General features: G+C 44.4%; 1 protein-coding gene and 1 pseudogene across 1 annotated transcript; both read right to left on the bottom strand.

Moving 5' to 3' along the window:
• Positions 1-334: 334 nt before the first annotated feature.
• On the bottom strand, positions 335-4,799 carry LOC137297387 (uncharacterized; annotated as a pseudogene).
• Positions 4,800-5,349: 550 nt separating this feature from the next.
• On the bottom strand, positions 5,350-13,270 carry LOC137297385 (uncharacterized). Its single transcript, XM_067829389.1, has 9 exons — positions 13,260-13,270; positions 12,168-12,422; positions 9,877-9,914; positions 9,157-9,187; positions 8,418-8,589; positions 7,348-7,501; positions 6,754-6,965; positions 5,654-5,799; positions 5,350-5,500 (listed from the first exon to the last, which is right to left on the bottom strand). The coding sequence occupies exons 1-9, from the start codon at positions 13,268-13,270 to the stop codon at positions 5,350-5,352; spliced, it is 1,170 nt and encodes a 389-aa protein (XP_067685490.1).
• Positions 13,271-15,421: the final 2,151 nt, after the last annotated feature.

Below are 15,421 nucleotides of genomic sequence, written 5' to 3'. Positions count from 1 at the left end.
ATAGCTACCGGGGCACGTTCACAGAGCAGGTAGCACAAAATCCGATGCTACAGATGTACCCCCCAATCGCAAACGTTATACTCAGCAAGTGCGGGTTCGAATCCCGGACTCAACATTAAAAGTACTGAGAGAAAGTGTAATCTCAAATATTTCAAATGCCACACTTAGCCACTTTCGGCAACAATCTGTGTTAGGCAAAACGTGAAGCCAAAGTTTCAATAATTTTCCTAAACTGAAACCCAAACATATTTACACTCTCAGTAACTCACTGACATGACTGACACATTGCACGAAACTAAACTTTAACTCAATGAAATAAGTTAAAGATGTTGTACATATCATTCATATTTATTTGCTGAGAAGCACGTGCAATTATACCTTGACCTTCAAATCACTAGCTCTTCTGGCACACGGCCAGGTGGCTTGGGATCTCTGGGTGGTTGTTAGTGAAGACGTAGGTGAGCACGCCGTACAGCTGGATGTCGTGATGGTAGAGCCAGATTCGAGCTGCGTTCTCACTGGTGCAGTAATAGCCACCTCCGCACCTGTGGTCAAACGTGAGGTCAGTACGACTGTCACGTGTTTCTCGGTGATGCTCAAGTCATGTTGTAGACAGAACTCTGCATTTACACTGTAACCGGACTAGGGGGAAAGAAGGATTTTAGGTACAGCCTTGTCAAAACTTAGAATACATTACCCAGTGTTGATCAAGCAGTCCAACTCATTCACACATTCATCAGGTACTTCACTGAAGCAACACACCTACGGAGCCACCCCTACCCCCTACACACTCACATCCTGCCCGACACTTACCCCGCACCGAAACCTCGCTCACTCACTCACTCACTCACTCACTCACTCACTCACTCACTCACTCACTCACTCACTCACTCACTCACTCACTCACTCACTCACTCACTCACTCACTCACTTGTTCATGCCGGCAGCGCTGGATGCCTGGTTGACGTTGAAGTAGGCGGTGGCTCCCTCGGCGAAGTACTCCTCGTAGTTGGCCATAGCGTAGGCCGAGTTTACCCACAGGTTGGCGGACTTGGCGTGATTGTAGGCAGCATTGATCTGCAGGTTACAAGAACACTTCTGAGACATTCGTTGGAGTTTTACCTCGTGCAGCTATTCTATCCTTATAAGGACGCGTCAGATCTAAATCTGTAGAAGATGCAAGCCTCAGGCATTCACCACTTTTGTGAAACAGACATGGGTAGGTAGGAGCAGGACCTGGATTTTCCTCGTTTTGAAAATCAATTTTGAATTTGCCACAGGATCAGTCACGTTTTCTAGAGGAGGTGCGTCCATAGCAAGATGTCTGCTAGTGGAAGGATAATAGTTACCCGAGCATAGTGGGTGGAGTCCAGGGCATGGTGGTGAATGGTGTGGGTGAACTCGTGGACCAAGATGTTCTCATGGTGGTGATATGGGTCACGTGACGTACACATGACATTGTCGTCAAGAATCACAGCCCTCGCACCACCGGCCCCAGCAACTGTGCTCCACTTCCGGCCGTCAAACGTACAAGAAGCAGAGCAATGACCGGAGCAGCTTCCTGAAGTTTTCAGAGAAACAACTGAGGCAAAATGGAGGTAAATGATTCCGAAGTCTCTAACAGCGAATATCGGGGAAAACCAGAGTGACAATTCTATGACAGACCGATTTGTGGTATTGTGAAACTGCTTTACCTCCCTCAGTCGTTGCAGTATCTTGTGATGACGTAAGATTGGTCAGAATTTCACGTGATATACATAAATACATCCAAAAGCGACCTTATGTCTCACAAATGAATAAACCAGTAAAATGCCGTGTATCTCGTGAAAATCATGGATTTGGATTGAAATTATTATTATTTGAACGGTTTACCACGACATTCGGTTGTGTCCCTCAGTCTGTAGAACTCCGGGTAGACGGTGAGCCCCTCCGACCGTGTGAACACCCCCACAGACCCACCGGATGAGAGCTTGGCGAATACAGCCGAAGGCATGTGGCGTGTCATTTTGCTCACAATCAGTGCCGCCTATGTTGAAGTTTATGCTATGTTGATATTTTATGCACACTTTATCTGGTTGAGCAAACATCATCTCTACGTTGGCGAATTTACAATAAACGTTGTGTTTTATCTCTCACTGGTTTAGGATCACACCTGCCAACGCTTCAACCTAAGTGTCAATTACTAGTATAAGACACCAGGTGCCGTATGACCTCATTGGTTGTATGGTATGCAGTTGATAGACCCGTAACAGACTCCAGGCCTGATATTACATAACATCCAGTTTCAGACGCGAGGTATTCAGACACTTGGATTTTTATTACCTCATAGTGGCCAGTTTCAGAAGTTCTGGGGCTGGCAGCCAGTTTCAGTGGCCGGAGGACTTGGTGCTTCTGATGACCCCTCCGCTACCCACATACTTGTACTTGAAGCCCGAGGGGAGTGACGCTCGGGGGGAACCTAAGCGGCGTAACGTCTCGCGGTCTTCAGGGCTGATAGTGAAAATACTGTCATTCAAGAACCCGTGAATCAAGAAGTCAGGGTTTCTCTTTATGGTTTACAGAACTGTAACTGAAAGATCCTGGTGGAAGTTCGGAAAGAAACCGTATAGACGATCTGTTGACTCTCAGATCCAGTGATAGATGTTCTGGTCTTCCTTATTCCTTGAAACAGCCTGAACGTCCACCTCCATTGACAAAGTACTCATTGAAAACATGGAGAGTATGGAATTATATCCGTATTTTAAGGGTTGTAGTTAGATCAGTACACACTTTGCTCACTCACGGCCCCCATAGTTAAGAAAGTGGTAGTTCAGTGTTGTGAGCCTTCAAGAGATGGATGTCTGTACATACCTGAGCCGATGAGGAGCGTCCCCACAGACACCTGTAGGAAGTAGAAAACGAATGAACGAGTATTTCTGTGTAAATCACTGACCAAACAACGGCGTGTGCCGTCACCGCTCCACCAAACACCAACGTTTGCCGTCACTGCTGCTCCAAATATCAGTATTTATTGTGAGTAAAATGAAGCCAACAACGTCTGGAAAACATACCTGCGAAGCTAACCGCCAATACGGTGATCACACCCAGCCTGAAACAAAAAAGGGTCCCAGTGTCGAGTTAGGAGTAAACGTCGGTATTTGTATAATGAGATAATGTCATATACAGAGGTTATGTCCGAAATATCGAAATTCACAAAGGCATACAGTTTACGTGAGATTGTAAGCAATGATACTTCCATTGCCAGCGTGTCCTCGTAACGTTGAGCAGAGCATCTATGTCTGTTACTTCCAGAAAGGTGGAAACTGACTGTGGAAAATCTTAAGTAACACGCGTTACGTCCTTAGTTGTGGCGCACACATTACGGCACACAAAGTGCGAATTATTTTCCGAAAATTATTGTTTGAAAAGAATATTTACCACTCCATGTTACACGGTCCTGTCTGAATAGTGTGCCTATCAGCACTGGTTCACGCACCTGTCACGTCATATACTCATAACCAAGCCACTTTTTAATGACCAGACTGATAACTGAGTTCACACACATACACATACAAACACACACGCACGTACGCACCCACGAAGACACACACTAAATAACTAATACAAACATATGTCGTGATGTCTCCGATGCGTACCCCTTTGAATCCATTGTGTTCTTTATCATGCTGCTTCAAGTCGAATCCGTTGGTTACTAATATCTTCCCTATCTAAGTTAAGCGAGCCGAGATTCTATCATTATCAGAGATTTGACTACTGTCATACACATTCTACAATGTAAAACCCATCGTGAAAATGAACTACATGAGTTAAACGCCTGTCGTATCTGCCTACTGAAGAGCGGAATGTGGTCAGGCTTGGTGACTGGATGCGGACGGCATTGATCGTCATTCATGCTGTCAGTCACTGCTTTCACGGATCAACATTCGAAAATAACAAATCAATACAAATCGCTTCAAAGGAAAAACAAAAGAAATAAAAGCAGAATGGCTGTACAAATTTCGTTGCTATAAAACATGTAATCAGTGATCATTGAGATTAAAAGAGTGATGATGTCAAGCTACAGACAAGGTCCAGGATCGGAAGCCAGGTGAATCGTCATCGCTGGTCTTATGTATATATACATACGAAAACGCTACCGGGGTTTTCCGAAACCAAGAACTCGTTTAGAAGGCCATTGGCTACTATTTGGATTTTTTTCAAACAGAAGTCTATGGACTTCTATTTAATTCCAAAGTGTGTCAAATGTGTCCCACTTTCTGGTACGATTCCGAATGAAGAAAAGGTGGCTATAACGCATCGGAATATTCGACTACAAGGGAGCCTCGAATACAATAATCTGGGTTTGGAGGAGGGTGACATGCATATGGATGTAGACAATGATGCCGCAAGCGACGTTGATGACGAGGAGCCTTTAGGCGAAATTGAGCTGTTTGATTGACATGTTAGAAACCCAATAGATGATAACGGAAACGGTGTCGACTGCGATGATCCTTTGCGCGATGGATTGCTTCGTCTGAACCCCATATTTCTCATGACCAATTTTTGAACACGTCAAAGTTTACAAGGTTATATTAGAGTCCGTATGTGTTCCGTTTCATTTCATTTAAAACAATTCCGAATAAAAGTCCATGTTTCCGAATATAAGCACGGGTTCTGTCAGGCGTCAAAATGCTCTTGTCAAAACCGTATAGAGGCCCTGGGCTTGGCTTCGGGAAACCCTGACACCGGTTCTTCCCTCACTTTCTGTGCCAGACAGCTCCATGTCCAGAGGCCCATGCGCATCTGTGCCACAGCTCCATGTCTAGAGACCAACGCGTATCTGTGCCACAGCTCCACGTCTAGAGGCCCACGCGTATCTGTGCCACAGCTCCACGTCTAGAGACCCACACGCACCTGTGCCACAGCGCCACGTCAAGAGACCAACGCGCATCTGTGTCACAGCTCCATGTCTAGTGACCCACGCGTATCTCTGCCACAGCTCCACGTCTAGAGACCCATGCGTATCTGTGCGTGGGATTGACTAAATTACCCTAAAGTACCCTTACTTCTAAAATCCTGTGGTCTCAATTTGAACTTTAACTCATCGGCCCTGACTCATGTGACGTTATGTTGGCCACACAGATCTTAAATCTTCACGTCACACAAACATCGAAACAAACGCTCCAGATGACAAACACTTTGTGAAAACGTGAAGGTAATGTCAAAGTAATCGGGACACATTGCATGAAGCTGAACTTTAATTGCATGAAGCTGAACTGAATACAAACAAACAACAAACGTTGTGCACATCATCCATGTTTATTTCCTGTTAGAATACAGAGAAACGCTTGTACTTATACCTTGAAACCACTAGCTCTTCTGGCACACAGCTAGATGACTGGGAATATCAGGATGGTTGTTAGTGAAGACGTAGGTGAGCACGCCGTACAGCTGGATGTCGTGATGGTAGAGCCAGTTTCGAGCTGCGTTCTCACTGGTGCAGTAATAGCCACCTCCGCATCTGTGAGTCAAACTTAAGGTTAGTTCACCTCAACAACTCAACTGTGTACTCTGTCACGCATTTACCCACTCACTCATACAATGAACCACGCCACAACCAGCAAATACGTACCACGCTCCCCTCCTCTCCCGACCCACTCACTCACTCACTCACTTGTTCATGCCGGCAGCGCTGGATTCCTGGTTGACGTTGAAGTAGGCGGTGGCTCCCTCGGCGAAGTACTCCTCGTAGTTGGCCATAGCGTAGGCCGAGTTTACCCACAGGTTGGCGGACTTGGCGTGATTGTAGGCAGCATTGACCTACAGGTTACAAGACTACAACTGAGGCCTAAGTGGAGGAGGTATGTGGTGGAGGTATGTACGGTGTGGGTGTGGGTGTGGGTGTGGGTGTGGGTGTGGGTGTGGGTGTGGGTGTGGGTGTGGGTGTGGGTGTGGGTGTGGGTGTGCAGGGTATGAGAAGTGGAACCGGAGGAGGCGATGGAGGACAGACTTTTTGGTTTTGGAACAAATGATTAATGTGGAAATATAATGTATCTGAAAATTGTGTTAGTTGAGAACCAAGAATTGATAATTTTGCTGTTGAAAGGATTAATTCATATGTTTAAGGGTTGACGGCTGATATGGTGATTCCGTCATTGTTTCTCCAGTAAGAAACTCATAAAAGCAAAGTGTCTCATAAAAGGAATATTGTATATCTCGGTCGCAACTACTTTTCTTTTGAAAAATATGAAAATTACCTGCACCCATTCAAATATTGTCCGTTTCTCTGCACTGTGTACATGCGTGACTGAGCGAGTGAGTGAGTGAGCGTATTCGTGCATTAATGTATTATTGCGTGCTTGTGCGTGAATGAGGGTTTTTCGTATGAGCATCACTGCAGTGTTTTCGCAAGGCGTGTTAGAACTAGAACTATGAAGGATGAAAGACTGGGCCGTTTACCACTTTTGTAAACACTTGTAGAAAACCCTATGCTCGATAAGCTCAAGGGTAAAGGTTCCGATAAATATCCATCAGTGGAGAACGTATACCCTGGAGATAATCGAGGGTGGAATGGTTCCGATAAATATCCACCAGCAGAGAACGTATATCCGTGAGAATCCAAAATATTCAAACCTAAAATCCTGCATTTCATGACATACGATATACTGAACAGGAAACGAAGCGCAAGTTCCGAAAAAAAATCCAGAGTTGCGTTTCATTTGCTGCTCAGTATACTGCCACACTTCAGTCTGTGGGACACACGGCCATCGTTACCTGAGCATAGTGGGTGGAGTCCAGGGCATGGTGGTGAATGGTGTGGGTGAACTCGTGGACCAAGATGTTCTCATGGTGGCGATATGGGTCACTTGACGTACACATGACATTGTCGTCAAGAATCACAGCCCTCGCACCACCGGCCCCAGCAACTGTGCTCCACTTCCGGCCGTCAAACGTACAAGAAGCAGAGCAATGACCGGAGCAGCTTCCTGAAGTTTTCAGAGACACAACTGAGGCAAAATGGCGGTCAATGATTCTCAAGTCTCTAACTGCGCATGTCGGGAAAATGACGCAGTGAACCATTATGTTGATTCCCTCAGCCCTGATGCATGACACGTAGAATTGTCCTGCGTTCTGTGATACGATACCTCAGTAACGTGTACTACTATCTTCATCTGACGTGACGTAACTACACCCCTAAACGACATTAAAACAATAATACTCACTTACCCTGTAACAGATGAACAAAACCTTAACATATCATGCATGTATAGGGTCACTGTTTTCACTGAATTCAAGAACGTTAGTCCAGCAGTCGTGTTTGCATCAAGTACCAACTAAATGATATGTACATATGTTTAAAACAGTTACCATGACACTCGGGTGTGTCCTTCAGTCTGTAGTATTCCGGGTAGATGCTGAGCCCCTCCGACCGTGTGAACACCCCTACAGACCCACCGGATGAGAGCTTGGCGAATACAGCCGACGGCATGTGGCGTGTCATTTTGCTCACAATCAGTGCCGCCTACGTAGAAATATAAAGTTCATAGAAATAATATTTGGATAGCTTACAAAGAAACAAAACAGTGGTTTGCTTTCGGAAATGTGACATAATGTCACAAACACATGGTGCAATAATAACTCATGGTGCCGCTTCTCAGGCAGAAGATATAGTACCCCCTAGTGCAACGTTTCCGACACAACGTATAGTACCTCCTGGTGCAACGTTTCCGACACAACGTATAGTACCTCCTGGTGCAACGTTTCCGACACAACGTATAGTACCCCCTGGTGCAACGTTTCCGACACAACGTATAGTACCCCCTGGTGCAACGTTTCCGACACAACGTATAGTACCCCCTGGTGCAACGTTTCCGACAAGTATAATACCCATTGGTGCAACGTTTCCGACACGTATAGTACCCCCTGGTACAACGTTTCAGACAAAAGGTACTAAAGCACCCTTTGAGCCCCTTTTCAGACACAAGGTGTCTTATTGTCTCACTGGCAGTATGGTATGTACCTAATAGTATCTTGTTACAGACACAATGTGTGGTACCTGTGAATAATATGGACCATTTTGCACACACAATACTGGCAGCTGGCATAAGTCCATATTGACTATCCAGGCTGAAAATGCGCATGCGTATGAAAAGCCATATCAGCGCTAGGGCCGAAAATCCATATCAGCCATATTACCAGGCTACTAAATTGGTACGGAATGAATGCACGAAAACGCCGAAACTTTAGTTTACTTTAGAGTTATGCCCTCGATGTGGTGTATGATAAAACTGTTATGATACCAGGCCGATGATACCGTATGTCCGACAGGCCTTTGTCCCTCAGACAGATATGACTGCCATGATATAACCTCTTAATAACATCCAGTTTCAACAAGGTGCCTCGTTGTTCCCTTGTTGATACACCTGATGTTTTATTACCTCATAGTGGCCTGTTTCAGAAGTTCTGGGGCTGGCAGCGACCTCCACCCAGTGTCCGGAGGACTTGGTGTTTCTGATGACTCCTCCGCTACCCACATACTTGTACTTGAAGCCCGAGGGGAGTGACGCTCGGGGGGACCCTAGGTGGCGTAGCATCTCGCGGTCTTCAGGGCTGATGGTGAAACAAACATAAATTTACTGTCATTCAGGAACCCGTGAATTAAGCAGTCAAACGTTCATGTAATTGCATACTTTATCCTAGTCGAAAAACGGGAAATTGTTCGATGAAATAAACTGCTGTGACACGATCATGATAACCGTATAGACGATCCGGTGATGTATGTTCTGGTCTGTGTTTCGGGAAACAGGCTGAACGTCTATATCCATAGACATAGTACTTACTGAAAACCAAGAGACACATGACAATACAGTGTATCCATATTCGATGTTAGATCAGTACACATTCTGCTTGCTCCTATGGCAAATATCTAAATCGCTCTGACGAGTTGCGTCCTTCGTGTGTCGCTAGATTTGACAGTACCATGTATATTCGCAATGTCAGCATCACTTCGGGCATTCCTCCCACATTAAGCAGGTCGGTGTAGAATTCACATCATGTTCAAAGCTACGAGAAAGCAAAACCACTCACTCATGTCTTTTAATTCAAGCATCCCATAGTTAAGACATTCCTCGTAAGTGAGTCCTCATAGATGGCCAGACACTCATAGTGGGTACATACCTGAGCCGATGTGGAGCGTCCCCAAAGATACCTGTAGCACAAATGAAAAGTTCCAGAGAGTCATCCAGTGTTGCTGTCCTTTGTTTATCAATGTACCAAACATCAACGGTTTGCAGTCATTACTCTACCAAACATCAACGTTTGTAGTCACCATTTTACCAAACATCAACGTTTCCCGTCACCATTCTACCAAACATCAACGTTTCCCGTCACCATGCTACCAAACATCAACGTTTCCCCGTCACCATTCTACCAAACATCAACGTTTCCCCGTCACCATTCTACCAAACAGGGGCGTGGGGTAGCCTAGCAGTGAAAGCGTTCGTTCGCCACACGTACGCGTGAGGCCCGGTTACGATTCCTTACATGGGTAATGTGTTTAAAGCCCATTTGTTTTTGGAATATTGCTAAAAGCGGCGTAAAACTAAGCACACACACTCACCCTATCGAACATCAACGTTGACAGTCACTACTCTACGAAACATGAACTTCTGCAGTCACTATTATTCATATAAAGCGTCTGCCACTCACTAAACCACTACCAAACACTTGGACGTTTGGCGCCACGTCTCTACCAAACATTAACGTTGACAGTTACCACTCTACCAAACATCATTTGCAGTCACCCCTTTGCAAGACATCGGCGGTTATCGTCACTACTCTTATAAACTCTGCAAAACGTCAGTGTACATCGTCAAGTTCAACCTCTGGGAGACATACCTGTGAAGCTAACTGCCAACACGGTGATGACTACCAGTCTGAAACAGGGATTCCAGCAATTGGTCAGGATTAAATACTTTCTGAGTACCGTCGATGAAATCCAGTAAATAAACCACGAAATTATTCGGGTCTATTCGCGTTGTAGTCGGTTTCTCCGCGTGCAGGGTGGTCAACCCGAAAACGACCAAACCAACAGGTTGTGTAAAAACTTTAGGTTTCGGTTGAAATTGATCTTAAGTGAATACTTTCTTTCGTCCGGCACTTTGTATGTCGTGGGCCCCATTATTCGAAAGTGAAGTGTACATGCCATATCTACATACAGATACTTTGGATAATTCCGATAGGACACGAAGCAAACATATTCGATACGTTTCGGAAAGCAGAAAAAAATTAAGTAATGTTTGCTCACGTGTGTCTAATAATTACAATTTATCAGTAATTAATATACATCATGGGAAAAGTGTAGTCAAGAAAAATGTCTTTTATCTTCCAACACCTACCCTGTCATGGTCACTGTGCTTCAGTCCAATCCCACTAACTGGCGATAGCTGAGTTTTTGTGCTGAGAAAACCACAAGTTCCTAGTAAGTAGGTCTCTCATTATAGATAACCGACATGTGCTGAAACCGACAGTAAATTATGTCCGAATAACGATATATATATATATTTATATTTGAAGTCCCAAATGGCTAAGTTTTGCTGGACATATTGTTTTTCTGTTTCGTCTTCAAAGCAGTCGTATGACTAGGGTGATCGTAACTCCCATACTCCATACATAGACTTACGACAGTCGTAACGATACACTCGCCTTGAGGAATTGGGGAGTAGTTGTCAGACACATATGTCCAAAAGCATCTGTCCCGGTCCCTCACTAAATGTCAGGATTGCATCAACAGGCCTGACCTTGCTGTTTCCAAGTTGTTGTCGGTGCCTGTATTTTGGTATCTTTTGATGGACATAACTTGGTTTAATGTCTCAGAAATATTAGTGATTACGAAAGTGGTGTAACAGGAAACTTCACTCATTGTCACATGTCATTCCCAATCACACACGGGTAGAGGGGGAATGATTCGTCAAATATTGTCAATGAATTTGGATGTGTCTTTGATAATGAGTTAACCTGCATTCACTCATCTCAATGCCGTGGCCCTTCGTCATTGACGACCTTGACCTAGGTCCAACCTGACTGTCACATCGTTCCACTAACAAAAATTGTATGAAACACCTCTGGCGATCCAGCCAACACATTGCGTTACCACACCTCACACAGACAACACTTGCCTGCCTCATACTCAAATTCTAAGCACCGGAATCATAGACCATTCCTCAAAGAATCCCCTGTGCCCGTTACTGCAGGGTAGAGAATCTCTGTTTCCACTACATCAATTTCGTAATCATTAAGTTTCTGCGACATAAGATCAGTTCGCTGACTCTGATAAACTAAACGGCAAACGAAAGTATAGGTAGAGTTGGATGAGTGGTAAACAAAACACAACAAATCAAATTGGCGAAGCGCGTGGATATCGTGAAAGAAGGGTTAATGATCATTATTGGGCCACAAAATGATTGGAATTTCAGGCAACACATAACATGTGACCGTTAGCTGAACAATCGTGAGGTCCAACAACTCATTTTTCAGCGATGTCTTAAGAGCCACACGTGATTGTCAATCATTGTTCAAGTTTACAAAACAAACAGAACATGTCTCAACCCCGCATGCATCAATACACGCCATGACGCGTCGTCTCATTGATGACGTCAGGCGTCTGATGACGGGTGGTGGGATTCTCTGCCACTCTTCTCTCAGGGCACGTTCCATCTCATCTCTCGTCACAGAAGGTTGTTGATCATTCCTTAACCGTCTGCTCAGATGGTCCCACAGATGCTCTATGGGGTTCATGTCGGGTGAACGGGCAGGCCAAGGGAGAACAGCAACATTGTGGCGGTTGAGGAAGTCCTGTGCCAATCTTGCTGTGTGGGGTCTGGCATTGTCATGTTGAAACACTATCCCCTGTGGCTGGTTCCGCAAGAATGGAAGCACAACTGGGCGCAAAACCTGCTCTCTGTACTGACCAGGTCAATCTTCTGTTACCCACAGATCCCCCCCCCCCCCCCCAGACCATAACACCTCCCCGTCCAAACTGATGGACCTCTCGGAGTGCATGGTGGTGCTAAGCGTTCACCTCTTCGGCGATAAACTCGTTGTCTGGCGTCGTTCTGGAACAACTGGAAAAGACTCTCGTCAGAAAAAGTACTCGGCGCCATTCTCACACTTGCCAGATTCGAACTTGCCTTGCCCATTGTAACCATCGGTGTCGATGTTGTGCTGTCAGGAACATTCCTCTGAAGGGACGGTAGGGTCTGATGCCTGCAGCACGAAGTCGTCGGAGTACTGTGTGTTGGCTGATGCGATGTCCGAGCGCTGTTGCAGCCATCGCCGTCTTCAGCATACCAGACTTGATGTCCACTTTGTAATATACGGTCAGTTGGACCAGTTCCGACTTCTGAGCTTGAAGGCTTGTTCCATAGAATCGTTTACAAACTTCCCTGCACTAACAACCATACTGTTCACACTGTAGAAAATACATACAATTTAATAAAAACAAGATTGATGATTAATTTTGTGATGATAATCATCCACAAACCTGGCCCTCGGATGACCTGATATGTTATGCACGATGAGAAGCAAGAGTTAACTCCCTTCATATATCTTTCAAGGCAGATAACTCTGGAATAGTCTCTTTGCAGCCTTTCCAAATCACTACATAAATGTATGAAGTCTAAACAGCACACCATTGTCCCTCACTTAGTCAGTTGACCACTAAAATATGTGTGTAACAGTTGATACATGTTAACTGCCCAACACAAGGTACATTTCTTCCACTATTCATGGCAGCAGAGTTCAAGTACGGAATGAAAACTTTGATCAGTAAACAAGGATGTGTGTGTGTAAGCTGAAAAGCTGGTTTGATTTATTAGGAACTAAAATCACTTGCTTGTATTCTTGTTGTGAGCAAGTTTTCATGAATATTTACACAATTACTGAGACACCAAGGACGATGCTCTGGGATTCAGACCCTGGTCCCAACATTCTGGATGCACGTGATATAAGCTGAGTGAAACTTGACCTTGCACTGTTGGGCTATCCATGCCTGATTCATCAAAAACTTCATTAAAATCAGTAAGAATTCCTTTTAAGAATTTATTACTCCTGGCACACAAAATATACAGTATAAATATTGTCTTGAGAACTATACATGTCAGCATATGTGGGTGAAGTTCTGAAACTACATGGGACAAATAATGTGGGAAGTTGTAAATGATCATGAAATATATACAACAGAATGATCTTCTCAGCTGCTTCAACCAAACCACAGATCCTACCTGTCCACCATTATGCAATTTAAGAAACAAACTCTGATAACAATCATACGTAACCTATCTTAAAAGCAGTTTAGTGAAGGACTGATATGATATCACTGGTGTAAAGATAATTCTGTTTTTCTAGGGCATTATCATTTGCAGAAGCCGGAGGTTTCCCGTCACCATTCTACCAAACATCAACGTTTCCCGTCACCATTCTACCAAACATGATCAACGTTTCTCCGTCACCATTCTACCAAACAGGGGCGTGGGGTAGCCTAGCAGTGAAAGCGTTCGTTCGCCACACGTGAGGCCCGGTTACGATTCCTTACATGGGTAATGTGTTTAAAGCCCATTTGTTTTTGGAATATTGCTAAAAGCGGCGTAAAACTAAGCTCACACACTCACCCTATCGAACATCAACGTTGACAGTCACTACTCTACGAAACATGAACTTCTGCAGTCACTATTATTCATATATAGCGTCTGCCACTCATTAAAACACTACCAAACACTTGGACGTTTGGCGCCACGTCTCTACCAAACATTAACGTTGACAGTTACCACTCTACCAAACATCATTTGCAGTCACCCCTTTGCAAGACATCGGCGGTTATCGTCACTACTCTTATAAACTCTGCAAAACGTCAGTGTACATCGTCAAGTTCAACCTCTGGGAGACATACCTGTGAAGCTAACTGCCAACACGGTGATGACTACCAGTCTGAAACAGGGATCCCAGCAGTTGGTCAGGATTAAATACTTTCTGAGTACCGTCGATGAAATCCAGTAAATAAACCACGAAATTATTCGGGTCTATTCGCGTTGTGGTCGGTTTCTCCGCGTGCAGGGTGGTCAACCCGAAAACGACCAAACCAACAGGTTGTGTAAAAACTTTAGGTTTCGGTTGAAATTGATCTTAAGTGAATACTTTCTTTCGTCCGGCACTTTGTATGTCGTGGGCCCCATTATTCGAAAGTGAAGTGTACATGCCATATCTACATACAGATACTTTGGATAATTCCGATAGGACACGAAGCAAACATATTCGATACGTTTCGGAAAGCAGAAAAAAATTAAGTAATGTTTGCTCACGTGTGTCTAATAATTATAATTTATCAGTAATTAATATACATCATGGGAAAAGTGTAGTCAAGAAAAATGTCTTTTATCTTCCAACACCTACCCTGTCATGGTCACTGTGCTTCAGTCCAATCCCACTAACTGGCGATAGCTGAGTTTTTGTGCTGAGAAAACCACAAGTTCCTAGTAAGTAGGTCTCTCATTATAGATAACCGACATGTGCTGAAACCGACAGTAAATTATGTCCGAATAACGATATATATATATATTTATATTTGAAGTCCCAAATGGCTAAGTTTTGCTGGACATATTGTTTTTCTGTTTCGTCTTCAAAGCAGTCGTATGACTAGGGTGATCGTAACTCCCATACTCCATACATAGACTTACGACAGTCGTAACGATACACTCGCCTTGAGGAATTGGGGAGTAGTTGTCAGACACATATGTCCAAAAGCTTCCATAACATCTGTCCCGGTCCCTCACTAAATGTCAGGATTGCATCAACAGGCCTGACCTTGCTGTTTCCAAGTTGTTGTCGGTGCCTGTATTTTGGTATCTTTTGATGGACATAACTTGGTTTAATGTCTCAGAAATATTAGTGATTACGAAAGTGGTGTAACAGGAAACTTCACTCATTGTCACATGTCATTCCCAATCACACACGGGTAGAGGGGGAATGATTCGTCAAATATTGTCAATGAATTTGGATGTGTCTTTGATAATGAGTTAACCTGCATTCACTCATCTCAATGCCGTGGCCCTTCGTCATTGACGACCTTGACCTAGGTCCAACCTGACTGTCACATCGTTCCACTAACAATTGTATAAAACACCTCTGGCGATCCAGCCAACACATTGCGTTACCACACCTCACACAGACAACACTTGCCTGCCTCATACTCAAATTCTAAGCACCGGAATCATAGACCATTCCTCAAAGAATCCCCTGTGCCCGTTACTGCAGGGTAGAGAATCTCTGTTTCCACTACATCAATTTCGTAATCATTAAGTTTCTGCGACATAAAATCAGTTCGCTGACTCTGATAAACTAAACGGCAAACGAAAGTATAGGTAGAGTTGGATGAGTGGTAAACAAAACA

Source organism: Haliotis asinina, chromosome 9, assembly GCF_037392515.1.
Source record: "Haliotis asinina isolate JCU_RB_2024 chromosome 9, JCU_Hal_asi_v2, whole genome shotgun sequence".
Classification (NCBI taxonomy): domain Eukaryota; kingdom Metazoa; phylum Mollusca; class Gastropoda; order Lepetellida; family Haliotidae; genus Haliotis; species Haliotis asinina.
This window is presented reverse-complemented; position numbering and strand designations above follow the sequence as displayed.

Excerpts from the sequence above, each read along its gene's own strand:
- LOC137297385 (XM_067829389.1), bottom strand. Across the intron at positions 9,915-12,167 it reads CGATGGTTACAATGGGCAAG|ACTGGTAGTCATCACCGTGT; the intron begins GCAAGTTCGAAT and ends TCCCTGTTTCAG. Across the intron at positions 9,188-9,876 it reads GTTGGCAGTTAGCTTCACAG|GTATCTTTGGGGACGCTCCA; the intron begins GTATGTCTCCCA and ends TTTGTGCTACAG.